The sequence below is a fragment of the Tenrec ecaudatus genome, chromosome 18 (assembly GCF_050624435.1).
Source record: "Tenrec ecaudatus isolate mTenEca1 chromosome 18, mTenEca1.hap1, whole genome shotgun sequence".
NCBI lineage: Eukaryota > Metazoa > Chordata > Mammalia > Afrosoricida > Tenrecidae > Tenrec > Tenrec ecaudatus.
Window position 1 is genome coordinate 17,175,111 of NC_134547.1, and position 21,479 is coordinate 17,196,589.

Below are 21,479 nucleotides of genomic sequence, written 5' to 3' on the forward strand. Positions count from 1 at the left end.
TCCTTATGGAAGGAATCCAAAGGGCTAGGGAAGTAAACACCTTGGGTGGGATTTATCATAATCCACCCTACCCCCAGCTCCCACAGGAGCCCTGGTGGCCTTGTGGAGTAAGCACTGGGCTGCTAACCACCAGGTCAGCAGTTTGAAACCACCTGCGACCCCAAGGGAGAAAGATGAGGCTTTCTCCTTTCTGTAATGACAGTCTCAGAAACCAACAGTTCTTCAGGGTCCCTGTGGATCAGTCAATTTGACAACCGTGGGCTGGGTTTTGGGGTTCGTAACACTGCCTCCTCCCCACTCCGTCCATAAGGGAGCCTGGATTCCCCGTTGCTGGTTTCTAAGTTTCCCCTTTGAGCAGCTTTCTGATCTCTCTCTCTCTCACTGGACACAAACTGGCCAGCAGCTGCCAAAGCTTCACCCCACGAGCGAACCCGCAGAAGCTCACGTGGCGTGGGGGGTGGATGGCTGGGAACCCCTCCAGGTGTGTTCAGGCCCGTGTCCCCAGCCCACTCTCTCCCTCCAGCTGTCACCACCGTGGGGCAGCCCTTGGGAAGGGTCAGCCCAGGCGAACTGCAGGGAGAGGGGCCCCAGTCTCACTCCAGGTCCCCACCTGCGAGCCTCCCCAGACAGTGGCCCGCAGCCCCAACAGCACAGGCCTCAGGGGAGCAGGGAGGTAAACAGCTCGACAGCCTCCCCGTCCCAGGGGGGCCGGATGTGAGCGTTCCCGGAGCTACAGCTCAGCCGGGCGGGGCGCGGCGGGGCGGGGCCGGAGGGCGTCCCCGCGGGCAGCATGCGGAATGGAGCCGGGCCAGGGGTCAGCCTAGCCTGGGCTCCCGGTGCCCGCACCCCGGCCACCCACCTTCAGCCCGTCCCTTCCCTCCTTCCCCTCGTCTGCCTTGCTTCTGACCGCCTCCCCGGGACCCCTGGCCCTCTTCGCTCCCCTCGGGCTCGCCGCCGCCTCGCTCCCCGTGGCTCTCGCCAGCCCGGGTCCCACCCAGGTCTGCCCTCTGCGCCGGCCCCCGGCCCGCCCTAGCTGACTCCCCGACTCGTCTCTCTCTCGGTCCTGCTCACCGGCCCCGCGGCAGCCCCACCGCACCCCACCCCTGGGCAGCCACCCCAAACATCCCCGTCTCTGGCCGGGCCCACCCGGTCCCACTGGGCACATTCGCGCCGCGGCCGGGCGCCAGCCCCTCGGCCTCCCAGCCCCTCCCTGCCCGCGGGGGACTTGCCCGGTCACTGACGCCGCCCAGCCCCGCCCCGCCCCGGCCGGACCTGGCCTCCCCGGCCCTCCCCGAGCCTGGGCTGCCCGGGCGCCCCAGCACCTTTCCTGGCGCTCTCGCCAGAAGCCGGCCCCAGCACGCCGGCGCCCGGGCCTGGCGCCCGCCGCCCGCCGCCCCCCGCCCAGCCCGCCGCGGCCCCTCGGGCCTCCCCGCCCGCCCCTAGACGGGCAGGGCGCGGCACCGACGGGCGAGGGGAGGCCTGCGGGGGGGTCTGCCCCACGTCCGGACGCCTGGAGCTGGCGGAGCCGCACCCGGAGGTAGGCAAGGCGCGAGGTGCACGGTGCCCCGGCCCTGGGCACAGGGCAGAGGGAGGTGGGCGCGGCACACTCGTGCCACCACCCCGACCCAACCGACCCGGCGGGCTAGATAGGAGTTTGGAGACTGGGATTCCTGGTGGGAGGAATGAATGGGCAGGAGTCCGGGTAGCGGTGGACCCTGGGATTGGAAGGGGGATGGGATGATCTGTCTGGGTGTAGGACGACAGGGGAGGGGGGGCAACTCGGTTGAGGGAGGGTCGGGACAGGACTGAGGGGGACTGAGACGCTGTCAGCTACACAGGGGAGTGGGGGCCAGGGGCCCTTCCCACACCCCAAAGGTCCCGTGGTTCCCCTGCAGCTCCCCAGGTGGGCCCTGCCTTGGGCCAGGTCATGCGCTGCCCGAAGTGCCTTCTCTGCCTGTCAGCGCTGCTCACGCTCCTGGGCCTCAAGGTGTACATCGAGTGGATCTCCGAACCGAGGCTCCACAAGGCCTACCCCGGCCCTCGCAGCACCCCGGTGCAGGCCACGCCCGAGAGCTTGGAGCCCACGCTGCCAGCCAACCTCTCAGCCCGCTTGGGCCAGACTAGACCACTGCCCTCGGCTTATTGGAACCAGCAGCAGTGGCGGCTGCGGACTCTGCCTGGTGGCGTGGACAGCACGGAAGCGGGGGGCTGCCGGGCGTGGGGGGCTGCAGCCGCCACTGAGATCCCAGACTTCGCCTCCTATCCGGAGGCCCTCCGAAGCTTCCTGCTCTCGGCTGCCTGCCGCCACTTCCCACAGTGGCTTCCTGCAGGGGGCGGTGGCCAGGTGGCCAGCTGCTCAGACACGGATGTCCCCTACCTGCTACTGGCTGTCAAGTCTGAACCAGGGCACTTTGCAGAACGACAGGCTGTGAGGGAGACTTGGGGCCATCCAGCCCCGGGGGTACGGCTGCTCTTCCTGCTGGGTTCCCCGGTGGGGCGTGGAGGCCCCCACCTGGACTCCCTGGTGACCTGGGAGAGCCGCCGCTACAGTGACCTGCTCCTTTGGGACTTTTTTGATGTCCCCTTCAACCAGACACTCAAGGACCTGCTGCTGCTGGCCTGGCTGGGCCACCACTGCCCCGACGTGACCTTTGTCCTGCACGCTCAGGACAATGCCTTTGTGCACACCCCTGCTCTACTGGGACACCTGCGGGGACTGCCCTCAACCTGGGCCCAAGTCCTCTACCTGGGGGAGGTCTTCACCCAGGCCAAGCCCCTCCGGAAGCCTGGCGGACCCTTCTTCGTGCCTGGGTCCTTCTTTGAAGGTGATTACCCGGCTTATGCCAGCGGGGGTGGCTATGTCATCGCCGGGCGCCTGGCCCCCTGGCTGCTGCAGGCGGCTGCCCGTGTGGCCCCCTTCCCCTTTGACGACGTGTACACTGGCTTGTGTTTCCGGGCCCTGGGCCTGGTGCCGCGTGCCCACCCGGGCTTCCACACGGCCTGGCCAGCAGGCCACAGCCCTGAGCCCTGTGTGCTCCGTGACCTGCTGCTGGTGCGGCCGCTCAGCCCCCAGGACAGCATCCGCCTCTGGAAACGTCTGCAAGACCCACAGCTCCAGTGCTGAGCCTGGGCCCTGGCGGCAGGGTGGCCACCGTGCTGGGGACTAGACTAGGGGGCAGTGGGAGTGGACTGGTAGGCAGACTGGTTTTGTCTACTTTTTGTTTTTTAAAAGATGTTCACTCCCCACGCCAAGGCCTGGAGTTGTCTGTGTCTGCGGGCCCAAAGCATTCACCTGAGCATGAGTGGGCGGGGCCAGTGCCAATGGTTCCTTGCTGGGCACAGGCGGCTCCTCCCACTGAGGGAGAGCAGACCAGGCCTGGAGAAGTGCCCCCCACCCCACCCCTCCAGCAGCCCCTCTGGCAGTGGCTGTTTCCAGGGGAAGTGCACGTCTCTGGCCTATTTATCTACGGTCGAGCGCCACGGGTGCTGCCTTCCCCACTCCAGGAAGCAGAGACGGAGTGCACATCGAACCAAAAGCAGAGAAGCTGTTTATTCACAACCTCTGCTGCCCAGTCCTCTCTGAGCGAGTTCTATGGGTCCACACGCCAAGCCATACCCATCCCGTCCAGAGGCCTCTTCTAGTCCTGTAGGTGCTGGGCCAGAGAGGGTGCTGTAACCACCGTCATGTCCCGAGCTCACAGCCTGGAGGGGCTCCCAGATGGGGAGTGGGGCCCCAACCCCTCAGGCACAGCCCTGGCCTCTCCAGTGTTCCAGTCGGTCCAGAAGGAAGGCAGTGGTATCGACCAGCTCTTCTCCCCGTGCAGGGCTGGGGGGCGGGGGTGCAGCCTCACTTCTGGAAGTGGTCCAGGGGGTAGTGCTCCCCGTAGGTCTGCAGGTGGCGGGCCAAGGACTCCTGCTGTTTGCGGAGCTGGGAGGGCATCTCCTGGTACACGTCGGAGAAGAGCAGGTTGGGGCTGGGCTTCAGTTTCCGCTCCGCCTGCTCAAAGGCCTCCATCACCTGGGGGACAGCACACGGTGGGCAGCTGGCAGCCTCCCATCCACCAGATCAGCCCTAGTCTCAATGGAGAGGACGTGACAGCAGAGGGTGGCTGGAGCCGACATCTACTAAGCACTGGGTGACCAGGCACACAGCTGCCCTGAGAGGCAGAGCCAGTGAAGCGCAGAGCCAGGACACACCCCAGCTGCCCGGCTCCCAGACCTCTGCTGCCTCTCAGCCAGAGCGAAGACAGACACGCTCAACGGTCACCTGACCCTCCAACAAGCTGCTGGCACAGGGCACACAGGGTGGATGGCAGTGCACAGCTCCCCCGAATCTGCAGCTCGGTGTCCCCCAGCACCACCATTCCACCCTCCCGGGTGCCCCCCACTTACTCCCCTCCCCCACCAGCCCCACCTTCTTTCGGGACTGCTTCCTCCAGGCCTTCTCCTGCTCCTCGTCCCACCAGCCTCTGCTCAGCAGGTAGTGCCGCAGCCGTGAGATGGGGTGGTCCTGCTTGTCCCAGTAGTTGACCTCGTCCACCGAGCGGTAGGCCGAGCTGTCGTCGCTGGTGCTGTGGTGCCCGATCCTGCCAGGGTTGGGGGGGGCCCGCAGGGTCAGCCAGGAGGGAAGGGCAGGAGACCAGATCCTAGGTGAGGGGCAGGGCTGGGAGGGCGAGGGAAGGCACCTGTAGGTCATGGCCTCAATGAGGAAGGGCTGGTTCTCGGCCACTGCCCGCCGCCGGGCCTCCTTGGTGGCATTGTACACAGCGAACACGTCGTTGCCATCCACGCGGATGGACATGATGCCATAGCCGGGGCCGCGGGCCGCTGGGGGACAGAACGGGATTCAGGCCCTGGGGTTCCAACAGGGCGCCAGAGCAGGCCCGGCAGGAGGGAGGTGGGGCTGAGAGGTGGCCTGATCCCAGGAATGGGGGGCAGGGCAGAGGTGAATGGAGGGGGAGGGGCCCCCAGAGCCCATACCGATGCCGTCCCCGCGGTACTGCTCAGAGGTCGGTGTGGAAATGGCATAGCCGTTGTTGCGGCAGAAGAAGATGATGGGGCACTCGAGGGTGGCAGCAAAGTTGAAGCCGGCGTGGGCATCCCCCTCACTGGCTGCCCCCTCGCCGAAGTAACAGATGACAATCCTGTTGTCGTTGGCCCGCTTGGCTGCATAGGCCGCCCCCACGGCTGCAGGAAGAGGGGCAGGGAGCCCTGAGCACAGCAGGCGCCCAGGCACTCATACACAGACGTGTGCACGGCACCCTCTCACATGTACACACAGATGTGCACACGCACACTCACCCTCTCACATGCACACGTATACAGACACAAAATGCATCCTTCACATCTACACATACTCAGACTGCATACACACTCATGGACACACGTACACGGGCACTCAGAATCTACACGCACTGACAAACCCACGTACACACGTGTACAGTCACAATACGTATGCTTGCACTCACATGCAAGTGTACAGACATAACATGCACTCACATACATACGCCTGCACACATGTGCTCACAATACACACGCACAGTAAGACACTCACAGCACACACATGCTGACCCAGGGCTGCAGGCCAGACTCAGGATGGAAATGGTACTCCTGACCCCCCAGAGCCACTGCAGCCCCAGCCTTCTGACTCCTGCCCTCCTCCCTTCACTCCTCACATCTGCTCAGCCAGCTCCGGGAGGCTCCCCTTCAAAGGGCACCTTCTCCAGGGCACCCTGGTTGAGCCAACAAGCCCTCCTGCCTGTGTTCCTCAGCTCCCCTACTGTCCCTACTTGGCAAGGGCCCTAACACGGGGACCAGGCCATTCCACAGCACCCCCCCACCCCAGCCTGCTCTGTTAGCACACTAGGCCTGCCCCTGCCCGAGATACCCACCAGCCCCCCACCACCACCTCTGGTCTGTACTAAGCTGCCCTCCACTCCAACCACCCCCTGGTCCCTCCACACTCCGCTCCCATGGTGGGCCTGCTGTCCCCTAACACAGCCCCTGGGCTGCAGGTCTGTCTTGCTGATGGTCTCTCAGCCCGCTTGCCCTTGACCCCAGCAAGGGCAGAGGTGTTGGTGCCTTGTTCACTGTGCCTAGAAGGGTGCCCGGCACATCTGCCGGGGGAGGGGGGGGGACAGGAGCTACAGGGCTAGCTGGAGAAACACCCTACCTGTGCAGCTGGTGCACACCTCCTCCAAGAGGGCATCCGGCCGGACAGAGGTGAGCGGCCCATCTGGGTGCCCAGGACTCTACCATGCCCAGAGGGAAACCTATGAGGTGCCTCAGCTGCCCTGTGGCAGAGACAGCCAGGCTGCCCCCTTGGCCATGCCCTGGGCCCCGAGGGTGGGGTGCAGACCTGCTCTGGGGAGTAACCTCCCCTTTCTCAGAAGAAACTGCACTGACTGCTCTAGGCACCACAGCTTCAAGGAGCCCCGTGGCTGCTCTGGGGACATCTGACTGTGAGGCCGGAGTGGACAACCTGAGCCCTGGAGCCACACAGGCTGAGACCTGAGGCCCCTGTCTTTTTACCCCTGGCAAGTGACCTTCCCTCTGACTTCCCTTTCCTGCTCTTTAAAATGGAACAATGGTAAAAACCAGCACCCATCCCTCAGACAGGAGAGTGGCCGGGCGGGGGTGGGGCCACAGCACACACTCAGTGAGTCAGCATTGGTTTTGCGTGCTAGCAGCAGACAGGGTGGGTGGAGAGGGCGACCGTGTGGTCACACAGGCCCACCCCACGGGTGCAGGGGAAGGACAGACTAAGGGAGCCCTCCTCTGAAGGGGTCTCACAGGCGTGCTCACCCTGAGGGATCTGCGTGGCCAGCGGAGAGGAGATGGTGACAAAGTGGCGCTCCCTGCAGCCGTAGTGAACGGGCATCTGGCGGCCCTTGCCCGGGTCATTCATGTTGCCGTAGCACTGGTCCATGAACAACTCCAGCGGGTAGCCCCGATACATCAGCACACCTGTGGGGAGAGGGCTGTTGGGATCCCCTGGCCCCCATGACCTGCATGAGCCCCTGCTTGGCTGGGGCTCCGGGACCGCGTGGACCACCAGGACCCTTTCCTGCCCAGTGGCGTCTCTCCAGGAGCACATTACCTCCCCGATGGACAGATGGAGGAGCCGGGAGGAGGCTCTGACCCCGACTGCCCAGCACTATTGTGGGCACTCTCCCGGCGGGGCAGGGAAGCCTCCAGACCACCCGAGGAGGTGGCACCTTCAGCCCCGCTCAGACAGGAAGACTGAGGCGGTGTCACCAAGAGTGGCGGGCTGGGGGCTGGCCTGGCAGACGCCACACAATCGGACACTGAGCCTGAGAAAAGGAAGTGGGGGACATGTGTGTCTGTTCAAGGGGCACCTAGAAAACAGCAGAGGTTAGGGCCGTCCTCAGAGATGAGCCGACTTCCACGGTCACCTCTCATCCAAATTCTATTTCCCACTACACTTTTGAGTGGGTGTCATAAATCCTATGGCATGTAGCCATGTTCCGTGTAACACAGATAAGGGGGCAGAAATAGCCCAGAAGACTGCCACAGTGAGGTCCAGGCCCACAAGTCTGGGGTGACAGGACAGGCGGGGGGTGGGGGGACCTGCACGTAGCTCAGCCACTGCTCAGCTGGACGCCTGCAAGCACAGACTCTTTACTACAGGACCAGGACCCCGGGGCACGCCTCACGTGGGCCCCCTATTTTATCTCCCATAGCCTGGAGCGGCAGCCCTGTGTGTGGACTGAGCAGGGCTGGCCGGGGCAGACTACCCAGAGGACTCTGGTTCCCCCCAGGAGGAGGCAGGTGGCCTGGGCCTGTGAGCTCACTTCTGACCCCAGTTCTTACCTGTGAGAGGGCGACAGGACTGCCCCCCTCCTCCCCCCCCTGCTGGGCAGGTGCAGGTGCAGGTAAAGGGGCTCACCAGGCCTCCATGGGGAACCTGAGGGAGCCGTTCAGGAACCTGCAACGTGCCACCACCCCTTTCCTCAGAGGGCAGTGATGTCCTTGGGTATACACACACACACCCCATCCTCTCAGCTCCTCAGCCTGGGGCCCCCTACTTACCCCACCCCCACCTCCATCAAGGGGCCCACACCTGTTGTGCCCTGACAGCGCCCTGTGAGGACAGCCCAGTGGCCTCCTGCGATTCTCTCCTGCCCCCTCAGAGAGCCGTCAGCATTGGGCTGTGCAGCCCCTCCAAAGGGCGTCCTTGGGTGGCGGTGGGAGCGCCTGCTCTGCGGGGCAGGGGTGATGTACCTGCCTCCCGGTACTGGCCAAACACCAGGTCCGTGCTGTCCAGGGCGGCTGCACTCCCCACATGCGTCCCCTCCTCGCCGTAGTTGGTCATGTAGAAGGAGATCCGGCCCTGGGTTGGATAGGGCCCAGAGGTCCAAGCTCAGGGATGGCGGGCAGTGGTGGCCAAGCAGGGAGGCCCTTCCTTGACCTGAGAGGGACTTGTGGAAGGGCGGCTCTGGCCAGGTTACCCGGGAGCCCCTGGCATAAAGTAGGTCAGAGCAGCAAGGGGCACTAGGTGCTGTGAAGAGGTGGCAGACCTGGCATGGAGGGAGCACACAGGGGTGCTTCCGAAGCTGAGCAGTGTGTGCAGGTGTAGGCTTCCAGAGGGAGGGAAAGCCCGGGCCTTGGATGCACAGTGGTCCGGGTGGGGTGGCCAGATCACACAGGGAACAAGGTTATCTCTGGCAACAACTGGGGACCTGGCAGCTGTGCTGCTTGGGGAGACTGGTGGTCGTGTCTCAGTAATCTCTCAGGACACAGGGCTGACCACAGTGACATAGGTGAGAGGCCCAGCAGCTGGCTCAGGGGTGACCACACCCTGTGGGTGGGAATGGGGGACAGAAAGGGAGCCTAACCGTAAGGCGAGGTGTGATCATGTGGGCAGTGGGGACAAGGGGCACAGACCTGGCTGGCTAGCTACCGCAGTGTCTGAGCCAGTGCCCGGCTCCTCCCAAGCCCCTTTGCCGCAGGACCCAGGAAAAAAAAGAGATGCAGCCTGTGGCCTCCTCCGCAGCAGAGGGGCCTGGGACGGTCCGATCAAGAGACATCAGTGGTCGTGTGCTGGGGGCACCTGAAAAGGCGTCTGCTTTCTGGTCAAAAGGGACCGAAATAGCTGGTCACATTTCCTTGCTCCCCCCGGCCCTGCACTTGGCTGTGAGGGCTGGAACTGTGGCAGCCACTTTGGGCCCACGAGGCCAGAGGCCCAGCAGGAAAGCTCCTGGCAATGACTTGAGGCAGTCAGACAGGAGGCGTTGGGGTCCCTGGGGGATCACTAACCCAACACTGGGACAATGGGTGGGGAGACCAGGAAGATGCCGCAGGTCTGGGAGGGAGGGGCTGTGCTGGTGGCAGGGTTCCAGGGCGAGAGGCCAGTAGACCTGGGGCTGAGCCAGGCGCCGAGGGAGGGCGCCGCACAGACAGCTGGGAACGAGATGACCCAGGGATTTGTGCAGGCACGCCCTCGGCGTGATGCCCGTCCAGGCCTCCCCACCGTCCTTCCTCGGGGGCTCTCCAGTTGCTGCAGGGGCAGAGATGAATACCTGCTTTCTTCTAAGTGGGAAGCCAATTAAGACCTTAATTGACCTCCCAGTGCCAAGTGGGTGGGCAGCTGCTGGGTCCTGAGGGCTGGCAGGGCCCTGGAGTTTGCAGCGGGAGGACCCTGGGGAAACAAGGCTTGGGCAGGCGGCAGAGGCTGTGCTGCCCGCCCAGTCTCCTCCCCATCAGCAGAGCTCTCCTTCCACGGTAGGCACCAGCACTCCTCTCCAAAGACTACGTTTCCCACGAGCAGCTGGTGCAAGCACATGCTACTGGGTGGGACGACCTGGCACATGGGTCCACTGATGATGGCAAAGGAGGGCAGAGGCTGCTGGGCTATTATGCCCTGACACACCTACCTCCCTGCTGCCTTCACCATCCTGCCTGCAGCAGGCAGGCTCCATCTCATAAGCTAGAAGCCAAGCTATGAATGCAGACTGGGAAGATGACAGGGCAGGGTGGGCAACGTACCACCTGTTTCCTTGTTTCCACATTTCTCTTAGGTGAGAGAGAACAGTGATTTAAACAAACGGACAAACACTGAATCTGCTTCAGCCGCTCTGTCTTTGTTTCTGGTAGGTTGCTATCAGCAGGGGGGGAGGAGGGGGGAGCACAGTTCCTAGAAGCTCCTCCCTGGCTCAGGCTGGACCTCGAGGGACCAAGGGATTGCAATGGAGCTTTCTCTGGGCCAGTCGAGGGATGAGGGTCTGTAGAGGCCAGGCCACACAGAATTCCCACCCTGGGGCCCCTGAGACAAAGACAGATAGAGTGTGGTGGCCTCTTCTGGGGCTCAGCACTCGCCAAAACTGCTATTTGTGCAGCCTGGCCAGGGGCACGCAGCCAGGTGTGTGTGTGCATGTGTGCACGTGGAAGGGCAGCCTGGCCAGGCCAGTGGAGGGAGCAGAGAGCTGGGCCACAGTGGACAGGGACAGGGCAGACAGGAGGGGCCCAGCTGTGAGACCAGATTTGATCCAGGGACGGGAGATACTGCCTAACTCCAGGTGCCACAGGCAGTATCTGTGGCCAGACAAGATCTGCTCAGTGTTGGTCCCTTGCTGGGTGGGCCTCGGGCATTAATCTGCAGCTAGTCACAGGGCTTAATGAAAACACACTTGCTGTCCTCACCTCAGTATACAGCCAGTCCTGCCTGCCCTTCTCTGACAGGACCCACCTGGCCCCTCAGCACACCTATGGCTGGGGAAGAGTGAGCGCCATTCTTCCTGGGGGTGGACTCTCAGCCTGGACCTGGCCACTCACTCCCGGTAATGGGCTCCAGGAGGGTTCTGTGGCCAAAGAGCCCGGGCCTTTTGTTGAGCCACAAAAAATCACTTGGAAGTCTGGCCCACCTGGTCCTGAGGCTATGACAGGTGGCAAGCCAGCAGAAGAACCAGGCTCCAGGGCCAGGATGCCTATTTTACAGGTGAGGGCACGGAAGCACTGGAAGAGGCAGAGCATGTCCTATCCCACAGCCTGTTCTCTGCCTGCTTTGGAGCAGTCGACCCACCTGGGGCAAACACCTGCTGGAGAAAAAGCCCAGGCACCGGGAAGCGGAAGAAAGAAACGTTGAGAGATAAGAGGTAGCTATAGCCAGAGAGAGACAGACGTCAAGTCTGGAGAGATCGTTCAAGTCCCCTGGACATTGAGGGGCCTTGCTGTCAGTGACCTCAGTCAGCGAACTGCCTTAGTTGGCATGGGTTTGGCTGGCCCTTTGTCCCCAGACACTGAGAGTGTGAAGGGATCCCAGCATGACCAGTGTGGCCCATGCTGATCCCAGGCCAGACTTGCACTCCCCTGGAGAAGGGCCGCCGTGCCTCCTGCAGCCGGGCCTGCCACTCCTTGTGAAGCTAAACCCCAGCCAGACCACGGTGAGGGTGCCTGGTGACCTGGTCCACCCACTGCTCTGGGTAGGTCAGGACCTTGCCCCGACCCAGCCTCAAGAACCCCACATGGGGAGGTCTCCTTATGCCCTCTCCACCGTGGGAGCTGCCCTTTGGCCCCAGCACAGGCGGGGGTGGGGGCACCCACCTGCCGCTGAGACTCGTACAGGATGCGGTCCATGGTGTTGAGCAGCGTCATGCTCTTGTAGAACTTCAGCACCTCCTGCTGGGGCAGCTGCGGAGGGACACACGGACAGGTGGGGGCAGGTGGCTGGGACCAGAGAGGCAATGGACCGGGGCTGGATGGGAGCGGGCGCCTCTCACCTCAGGGTCCTCGCTCGGGTTGATGATCTGGCCCTGCCGGTCCATGACCCGGTAGATGGGGATCCCCGAGATGACATTGGGCTGGATGAATTCCAGCTTGTCTGCAAACTCCGCCGAGGCCCCCGGGAAGCGGGGCTTGTCGTCCAGCGAGGAGAACTCCTGCTGCTGCCCCCAGCGAGGCTGGGTGGGGGGGGGAGGCACAGTGGTACGTCGCTGTGGCCCCAGGGGGCTCTGGACAGCTCCCCCAACTTTGTGTGTCCTCAGTAAAACTGGCACAAAACAGTTCCTAACGCCCAGGCTTTCTGTGCAGACGCCCAGCCTCAGTGCGGTGGCCACAGTCGATGCTCACCACTGGGAGCTGCCATTACCACGGCCCTGGCACTCAAGGTCTCCCTACGTGCTCCCACAGACTGCCCCACCCGATCTCTCTCTCTCTCTCTCACACACACACATACACACACACACAGCCCGTCCAGGTAAAATGTGTACTGACCCCTGGCCACCACCACCAAGTGTTAAGACCATGGGGCCTGAAGGGCCCGGCTGCCTGTGTTCCTATCAGGCTGGGGACTCTGAGGACATGGCCTCCCCTCGGGGTCCTCCCTTCTCAGCAACGGAACGGCGGATGCCCCGCAGACGCGTTGTGCCACACAAGCACAGAATGCTCAGCACAGTATCCGTGGGGGGACAGAGTAAAGGCTCAGAAACGTGGCAACGACCATGCTTCCTGCTGACCATGGCTCTGCGGGGTCTTAACTAGATTGTCCTTCTCCTCCAACACCCCGCAAACCGCTCCAACAGCCTGCCTGCTGCCCTCCCGGAGCCCAGACTGACTCATTCGGCAAATGTTTGAGCACTTGTCCCACTCCGAGGGCTGGGCTGGGGGTTGGGGATATGAGACGAGCAGGACCTCGGCCCTGCTGCCCAGCAGGGAGGACAGACGGATGGACGGACACTGAACCAGTCTTACAAGATGGGCCGGGGGGTAGGGACGCACAGAGTCCCAGGAGAGAGAGCCATGGGTTACATAAGACTGTGTAGGGGTGGGAGGACCCTTCTCTGAGGACGTGTCCCTGGGGTGAGGCCTGCGGGATCAGAGTGTCCTAGGCAGGGGGAGCAGGGCAGGCAAAGCCCGAGAAGGGTGGGGCAGCATGCCCTTGCAGAAACTGGAGGGGCCACCCCCTCACCCCCACCCAGAGACCCTGTCTCTGGGGAGCGGGGACCCAAGGTACAAGGGCATACACTCTGCCCAGTCCTGTGCAGCCGCACAGCCGTGCCGTCCGGTGCTGAGCCCATCGTTGCAGCCACGATGCCAGCTCCTCTCTTTGGATGAACTTCTACCTTCCCAGGCATGGCGTCCGCCCTTTCCCGGGAGCTGGCCTCTTCTTTGTTAATGTTAATCATGTCAGGGAGAGGGTTAGGAATTGCATAAGCGGTGCTGTTCCTCCGATCGGAGGACCGCCAACAGCAAGCAAACATCTGCGAAGCCTTCCTGCAATGCACACCTGCGCTACCAGCTACACGGTCGACCGCTACAGAAGCAGAAGCCTTTTGTGTTTCCTTGTCTGCTTTTCCTTTGATTGCTTCACTGTCAAGCAAGTCCTGTGCGCAGGTTCACAAATACGAATTACCCTAAGATCGCAGCTAAATGACTGGAAAGCTCGACAGAATCAGCAGCTTCAGGGACACCAGCAGGGACACCAGCGGCAGCGCTTGCTTCAGAGGGTGATGCCAAGTGTAACTGGGCACTAACGACGACAGCCCTGACCTGAGCACACCAGGAGGCTCAATGAGCAAAGCTGCGAGGAGCTGACGCAGGGGCTTACGTGGAGAGCAAATGTGCTGAGAATGATGAGGGCGATGGATGCACAGATGTGCCTGACACAATGGACGGGTGGATGGATGGATTGTTGTCAGAGTTGTATGAGCCCCCCATAAAATGATTTAAAATAAAACAGTGAATTAAAGCTGCAGGCAGTTTTAGTCCCGTAGGTGGCAGGCCTGGTGGCGAGTGGTTACGTGTGGGGCTGCGAACCATCAGGTCGCCAGTTCAAAACCCCCAGCTGTTCCGTGGGGTAAGATGAGGCTGTGCAGCCCTGCAATGTCACAGTCTCAGAGATTCACAGGGGCAGTTCTAACCTGTCCTACAGAGTTGCTGTGAATCAGAACTGACTTGAGGGCAGTGGGGGTTTTTGTGTTTTGTTTTAGGTAGGCAGATAAATGTACATAAGCTAGCTTACACATGTGTATTTGCTATTGTAACTACAAAAACCCTCCCAAAAAGTTCATTGCCATTGAGTGGACTCTGACTCACAGCCTCCCTCTAGGGTATTACCACTAGAACTGCCAGATGGGTTTCCAAGACTAAATTTAGAGCGGAGTAGGCAGTTTCAACAGAGCAGCTGGGGGGTTTGAACTGAGGACCTTGACGTGAGCAGCCCAATGCATACCCTAACCACCACCAGGGCTCCTTCATAAAGCTGCAGTGGAGCTCTATGAAAAATCACAAACCTCTGTGAAACGGCTGCACGGGGTCCCTGGGGCGCCCTAGTGACGTGCTGCACACTGGAAGGACCTCCATGGCTGGGGTGGTCCTTGTGAGAAGAAGCCCCTGGGGCTCCTTGGCTGCCCCCCCACCCCCCGAGTTCTGCACGCACAGGCCTGTGGGACCCTCGAGAGCATCTCGTGCAGCCGGGGCTGCTCACGGCTGCCCTGGAGCAGATGGGGACTCGGGGTGTGGGAGTGGGTAAGCTGCAGCAGGCCTCCAGCCACAACACGTCAGGCCTGGGCTTTGCTGAGCCGGTCCAATTCCCACAGATCTGCAGGCCCTGGACTCCTCTGGCATCACTCACTGTGGCTTTGCCACGTGCGGGGCTCAGCTTTCCCTCCCAACAGTACGCACGTCTCCCCAGCGTCCAGTGGGTTGCTGTGAGCACGGGCACGTCCGTGGTTGTGAAGAAACATGGGGCACGTCCCCCTAGAGTAAGCAGAGTCAGGCCTGGGCCCATCGCCTGCTGGCCACCTCAGAGGGGCAGCACCGGCAGCACCACGTTCCCCACTGAGCTCCGAGCACCCACTGGAAGCTTCTTTCCTCTGTCCCCACAGGAAGGTAGGGGTCACATCCAGAGGCATTCCTGCAGCAGCTCCCAGGAGGTCGTTACTGAACAAGTGCCTGCCGTTGCCCGGCTCAGTCTGGCAGACCCCACTTGAGGTTTGTGCACAAAGCCCCACAGGGCAGGCGGCGGGGGGTGGTGGGGGAGGGCAGCAACCTCCGCTGGAATGCTCCTGTGGCCTGTGATGCAGGCGAAGAAAGGGGCTGAGGAGGGCTTCCAGGTGGACGAGGGAAAGGGCTGACAGGAGACGTGGGGGGGGGGGAGGGTTTGAGGAGGGCAGACTCGTCTCCGAGCTGAACAGGGCAGAGGGCTCTGACGGGAGGTCAGCGGCCAGGAGGATGGGGTCTGAGGCTATGTCAGGGTACCTCAGCGACCCCTCCCTGGGTGTATAGTGGGTTAGGTGTTAAGCTGTCAGCAGTTCAAACCCACAACCTCCTCGAGGGAGAAAGATGAAGGCTTCCTGCTCCCACAGTGAGTCAGAGTCTCACAAACCCACAAGGGCAGACCTGCCCTGCCCTGCAGGGTCGTGGTGAGTTTGGTTTTCCGGGACACGAAACACCACATTGCTGGGAGTGTCCTCAGGATGCTGGAGTTGGCCCGGCCTCGGCCAGTACCCGCCCCGAGCTCACTGTTGGCTCTGAGGGGCACCTGGACGGGAAGGGCTCACTCAGGACAGTGCCTGGGACTGAGGAATCCACCCCTTACGGGGTGCAATCAATGTCTCCAAGGAGGGATGTGAGGCCAGCCCTGCTTCTTGGCCACACAGGTTGGCCCAGCACACACTGGGGTGGCCCTCACACGGGGAGCTCTCAGACCAGACCACTACTTCCTGGATGGGTGGCCTTCAGCAAGTTTCCAACACCCCCTCTGCCCTTAGTTTCCTCACGCGTGATGGGAGCGCTTTCTCAAGAGACTGTGCAGTGAATGACTTAACGTGGCTCTTGTAGCCATCGTCTTCGCAACGCTCACCAAGACTCTCTGCTGAAGGTTCAGAATTAGGAGAAGGTGGGGGGAGGCGCTGGCAGGATGGTCTGATCCAGTCGGTGCTGACTGGTCCGGTCGAGACTGGGAAAGCTCTCTCGTGGGATTGGTTCATTCTGCCAGCCTGCTGGGCATAAAGTGGGCCATCCCAGAGGCCGGACAGGCTACTAGCCTTCTTTCTTCTAATATCAAGAAAGAAGAGCCAGAAATAAAGCGTGTCTTTTAGACCCCAAGACACGTTGATTTTCCTCGATCCAGAGAGAGTTGTGGCACCAAACAATTGCCGGAGCAGCAGCAGCTGCTGCAGGCTCCAAGAACCAGCGCACAAGGCAAGTGGGGGCTTCACAGCCCACCGGAGCAGGTCGAGCCGGAGGCTCTCTTGTGTAGTGGGGCGCCAGGTTTGCTGACCCACGGAGCTGGAGCTGAGCACCTTACCTCAGGGTCAGGCTTATCAGGGAGTGGCATGCCCTGTGAGCACTGACGGGAAGCACTAAACGAGCTCAGTAATTCTGCACAAGTGGGGCAGAGGCCAAGGAGCCCTGTGCCTGAGAAGGCCAAGTCCCAGAGAGGTGTGTGCCTATGGACATAGCTATGAAGGGGCTGTCTTGACTGGAAGAACTGTGTCCTAAGCATTTCTGATCCTGAACTGTAACCTGATAACTTCCCTGAGGGAGTCTATAATCATGAGTATGGCCTGGGAGTTCTGGGTGGCCAGTGCCATGAATTCGCAATCCAGTAGAGACACAGAGGGTGCTGCGGGAGGCTCCGTTGCCACTCTTCTGCAGGTGTCTCCAGGATGAAATGAGCTCTGGCAAGTCCAGCACTTGGCCCAGTACAGAGGACAGATTCCTAATCACCTCTCTGTGACACAAAGACATGCCCAGGGTGGACACAGGCATCGAGGAAGGTCAAGGACTCCCGGGGCTGCCAGCAGAAAGGGCCTCCCCTGCCAGGCGTGCCCTGAATTTGGTCTTGCAACTGTGACAAGGCAGGCTTCTGCTTTTGAATGGAAGCATGGCGTCCCTCAGGCATGCTCCACATCAGGCCTGGAGACTCCTGCATGTGACCCAGGGGAGGGACAAGCCAGCAAAAACCCACTGCTAGTCAGTCCATCCGACTCCCAGTGACCCTAGAGAGAATGCTGCCCCTGTGGGCCCCGAGGCTGCCTTCTGTACGGAAGAAGACTGTCACTACTTTCTCCCACTGAGAGGCTGGTGGGTTCGGGCTTCCCGGCGAGTGCTTGAGCCGTGGCACCACCAGGGCTCCCTGGGGTTAGGCGCCCATGGCAAACACCAAACACACAGAGGCCTGGAGATGAAGCGGGGTGGTCTCGGGGGAGCAGGGCAGAGCAGTGCAGGATTCAGCTCTGTGTCGGCCGGCTCAGGGCCCCGCTTCTGTCAGGGCCCAAAGCGATGAGAGCCTGGCCAGCTGTCACCACGCGCCAACACCTCGAACAGCCTCCTGGGGCGCAGGAGTGGGGCACGGTGTCTGACTTGAGAACGACAAAGAAGCAGAGGCAGGGGCTCACATCCACCAGTGGGAAAAGAGGCTAGAGCAGGTCCGTAAACAGGGCGACCCACGAGGCCGGGCACCACTCAAGGTGCTCCCCCAGGTCACACAGTGTGGGGGTGGGGGCACAACTGTCACCTCGACAAGTGGAGACGATGGCTGAAGCTCCGAGGGGTCCAGTGCCTTGTCCAAGCCACACAGATGGTGAGTGGTGTCAGCACAGGGACCCGGGCAGCGGGGAGCCAGGTGGCGTCCAGACCAGGGTGGGCTGGTGCATGAAGGCCCAAGGCCTCTGTGCAGGAGAGGCCCCCGCAGGGGACCGTGCTTGGCCATCCCCTCGGCCCAGCACCAGGTAAGGGTGAGGCTCTGAAGGTAAAACAGCAGCTCCCCCATCTTGGGCCCTTCCTGCTCCTTGAGCCCCACTCTTGGTTGCCTCAGAAGGGATGGGCCAGGGGAGGCCTGCAGGTGGGGCTGAAGCACTGTGAGCCAGGGCAGTGGGGGGCTGCGGCCAACCTTTCCCTGTCCAGCAGCCCCAAAGCCCCTGGCAGAGCAGCAGGGATGGCAGCTGGTGTCCTTGGCTGGACTTAGGGAAGCAGGGTTTGCACAGGTCCAACGTAGCAGCACAGCAAAGTGACCCCTTGGGTGGCAGCAAAGTGCCCGGCAGTCACAACCACAGACTCGAGCACACGGACGACTGTGAGGATGGTATTGGACTGTGCGGCTTTTCATTCTGCTGTCCACGGGGCCGCCATGAGTCAGAGCTGCCGAAACAACCACCAACAGTAGCCAGCATGACCCGCTGTGGCCGGGATACTGCACACAATGCTGGGTGTGGTAGTCCCTGTGCACAAAGGGTGCAGGGCTCCCTAAGTGACCTGGCGACCCGCCCAGGGGGAGATGGGCCCACATGGTTCGGAAACTGGGAAATGACTGGCCCACACTTGTCCCACAATGCCCTGGGCACTGGAGATGCCTCAAGGCTGCTCGGAGCACATGCCAAGCACTGGGATTGCCCGATTTCCAACAGCATAGCCACCCCACTGCTGGGCTGGAGAGGCCAAGTGGCTCAGCCAAAGTCCGAAGCGCTTCCTGGGCCTGAGACTGAGAAACTGACCATGACTCTGTGATGATTGAGTTTCCTTCCTCTTCGCCCTGAGGCCTAAAACCTCCGCTGACCACAAGAAGGGAGGAAGTGGGGTGGGCATCAGCTAAACACCTCCAGGATAAGGAGGCAGGGGGAGGGCAGCTAGGCAGGGGTGAAATAAGAGATTCCTCTCCCCCGATCCTGTCCCAGTAATCCCTCTAGCTCAACCTGCCCCTCCCGCTTCACCCTCACAAAATTTCTTCATGACGCTCTCAGCCCAGTGCCACCTTCCTCAGCTGAAAACTGCACTGTTCAACACGAGTCCACCAGCCACTGTGGCCACTTATCCTTCCACCCTGAAACTTCAAGGAAGCGTGTACGTGGATTCCTCGGCTGGACCAGCCACATTTCAAGGGCTCAGCAGTCACATGCGGACAGTGCAGGCACAGAATATGTCCACGTCACGGGAAGTTCTACTGGGCAACCTGGGTCAGGAACCCTGAAGCTACGGCCACTTCACAACACTCAAAAAAGAACAAGAAACCCCTTTCAGTCATAGAAGAACATGTAGGAATGCAAAGCATGGAGAAGGGGGTAGGGGCTCTTAAGATTAAAAAAAAGTTTAAAAGCTGCAGACACACACACATACACTCAGAGAGGAAAGGCAAGAGGTCAGGGCGCAGAGAGGCTGAAGTCAGATGGGAAATAGATGTAATCTTCCAAGAGTGACCTTTCTCTAAACTGGCCCCAGCCCAGCCCATCTCCCACCTCCCTGGATCAGCCAATGAGCACCTGAGACTGAAATCAGCAGCAGAGAAATGATTGCTTTTAAAAGCCAAGAAAACAGCCAGCAGCAAGAGAGCGCTCCGCTCCACCCTACCCCCTACTTACTGCACCATTTCTGCTTTCACCACCTTCCGGTGGCTGCCCTCCCAAGCACCCTGGCCCTTCACTTCCCCTTCCTCCTATTCTGCCTGCCCAGAGCTTACAGGGTCCCCCTCCTGGCACTACACACAGGAGCTCACGCCCAACCCCACAAGATCTAGAGTGATTTCGTTTCTCCTCATGGCCCTTGCCAGTCCAGGCCTGCCCAAGGTCACCTGTTCTCTCCGCTCCAAGGTCAGTGTCCATCTCTTCCCTGCACCCTTACTTTGGACAGCAACCAACCTGCCTCTTGCACCCCTCACATGCCAGGCCCACTCTGTAGCCCCGTGCATCATTCAGTCTCCACAGCAACCCACGAAGCGGCCACCGGTTAGCATCCCATTTTACAGGGGGTGTCAGGTGTGGTCCGGAGAGGTGTAGTACCTTGCCCAAAGACACACGGCCGAAACTACGCAGAGCAGGGCTATGAACTCAGGTGCCCTGGCTCCAGAAGGTGCTGCTCTCTTACCAACTCCTCTCTTCGCTGTGGGATTTGGGTTTAAAGTGCTTCTGGACCCCTCTGCCTCTTGCCTCTAAACTCGGGGGCTTTGTAAGGTAAGCTTGTACTTAGCATCGAACCTCATCACCACCACTACTCCCCACCCTCCCCCACCCCCAAAGGGAATCTGGCCTTTTTGACATAGAATACAGCTTTCCTCCAGTGTTTGTAAGTAATGTGGCAAGGTGCCCTGTCTCAAATCTGTCTTCCTCCCTCCGTGCCATTAACCCAACAAATATTTGCTGAACATATCCTCTGGGCAGTGACCACAAACCAAACGGTCCCTGTCTTGACATTCAGTCAGGGGAGAGAATCATTAAAAGGATCTCTCCACCCCGAGTCCTTTTTTTATATGAGAACTGTAGCAAATGCAACAAAGAATTCAGGGGACAAGAAACACCCAAGGGACCCTGGTGGTGCCGTGGTTAAGGTGCTTCCGCCGCGACCCAAAACGCCGATTGTTCTGACCCACGAATGACCCTCCCAGTGGGCGGTACCGCCCCCCTGGGGTGGCGCTGGTAAGATCTAGGAGGCGCTGCAACAGCAGATAGCTCATACACTTTACCCTGGAGAGCAGACTGTCTTACAAAAGCTCCTGATGGCCAGGGGTGACTAGCAACCTTTATTTTCCCCCCGAAAAGGGGAAAAAGGTCAAATAATTTTGAAAACCTGTGCAATTATGCTGGACGGGGGCAGAAGTGGCTACCTGCCTCCAAAGAGGTTTCAGCTTTGGAAACCCTGGGCGGGAGTTCCACTGTCCTAGCGGGGCTCGAGGAGTCCGAATCGACATGACAGCGGCCCCACGACAGGGAGGAAGGAATCTGCCCTCTCCACTTTATGAAAGGGACTCTCCCTTACAAGGTCGTTTTCCTTCTGCCACCTCTCGTCTCCGCACCCCACCCCACCCCAGCCCCCACCGCCCAGCTCTGCAAGGGAGCGCCCTGGGGGTGCGTGAGGGACGACTTCCTTTCCTGAGGGACCCTCGAAGGAGCCTCCTCGCTTTCCTTCGCCCAAGGAAAGGGAGGCTCTTCCCTTGCGTGTCCGCTCCAAGTGGCCCTCCCGGCCCGTGTCCCTTCGGTGACCGTCCTTCCTTCACTCCCTGCGAGAAGAACTCCACCTGCTGGAGGGAGCCTCCACCTTCTTATTCCTACTGAGAGGAGACTCCTCGGGGCCGCAGGTACTCACAGAGCTGGACACTCCCCGAGCGCCAAGTCGCTGCAGAAGCAGGAGGCTGGCCCGGCCCAGGCCTCGACTCGGACCCCAGACTCTCGCCGCGGCAGCCGACATCGCCATCTTCGCTCACAGCCGCTGGGCGGTCCTCCTCTCGCCGGGGCGAGACTAAGAGACTGCCGCTTGAAGAGCCGGACTGGACCTCCAGCACCGCCCTGCCACGAACCCACCCGCTTCCACCTCGACGCCAGAAGGACGCAGACACGACTGAACAAATCATATAGCTTTCTAAAAAGCCTCTGACCGCCTCTTTGTGATTGTTTTATAACAGGCAAAAGGGAGGACAACCTAATGAGGGCCTCGGGGTTTCAGGGCCCCGGAGCCTCGATAAGAACCCGCCCACATCAGGCCCCGCCCTCTCTTCGCTACTGTCCAATGGCGTCTCTGGAGTTGAGAGGTGG

The 21,479-nt window shown here is 61.1% G+C and overlaps 2 protein-coding genes across 2 annotated transcripts; one reads left to right on the forward strand and one right to left on the reverse strand.

The window, feature by feature from the left end:
• Positions 1–776: 776 nt before the first annotated feature.
• B3GNT8 (UDP-GlcNAc:betaGal beta-1,3-N-acetylglucosaminyltransferase 8) lies at positions 777–3,247 on the forward strand. The gene is made up of 2 exons (XM_075537311.1): positions 777–1,537; positions 1,896–3,247. The coding sequence occupies exon 2, from the start codon at positions 1,928–1,930 to the stop codon at positions 3,122–3,124; it is 1,197 nt and encodes a 398-aa protein (XP_075393426.1). The 5' UTR covers positions 777–1,537; positions 1,896–1,927; the 3' UTR covers positions 3,125–3,247.
• Positions 3,248–3,528: 281 nt separating this feature from the next.
• BCKDHA (branched chain keto acid dehydrogenase E1 subunit alpha) lies at positions 3,529–21,204 on the reverse strand. Its single transcript, XM_075536773.1, has 9 exons — positions 21,034–21,204; positions 11,739–11,918; positions 11,563–11,649; positions 8,245–8,353; positions 6,805–6,966; positions 4,981–5,187; positions 4,686–4,827; positions 4,415–4,586; positions 3,529–4,018 (listed from the first exon to the last, which is right to left on the reverse strand). The coding sequence occupies exons 1-9, from the start codon at positions 21,139–21,141 to the stop codon at positions 3,848–3,850; spliced, it is 1,338 nt and encodes a 445-aa protein (XP_075392888.1). The 5' UTR covers positions 21,142–21,204; the 3' UTR covers positions 3,529–3,847.
• Between the last annotated feature and the right edge of the window lie 275 nt (positions 21,205–21,479).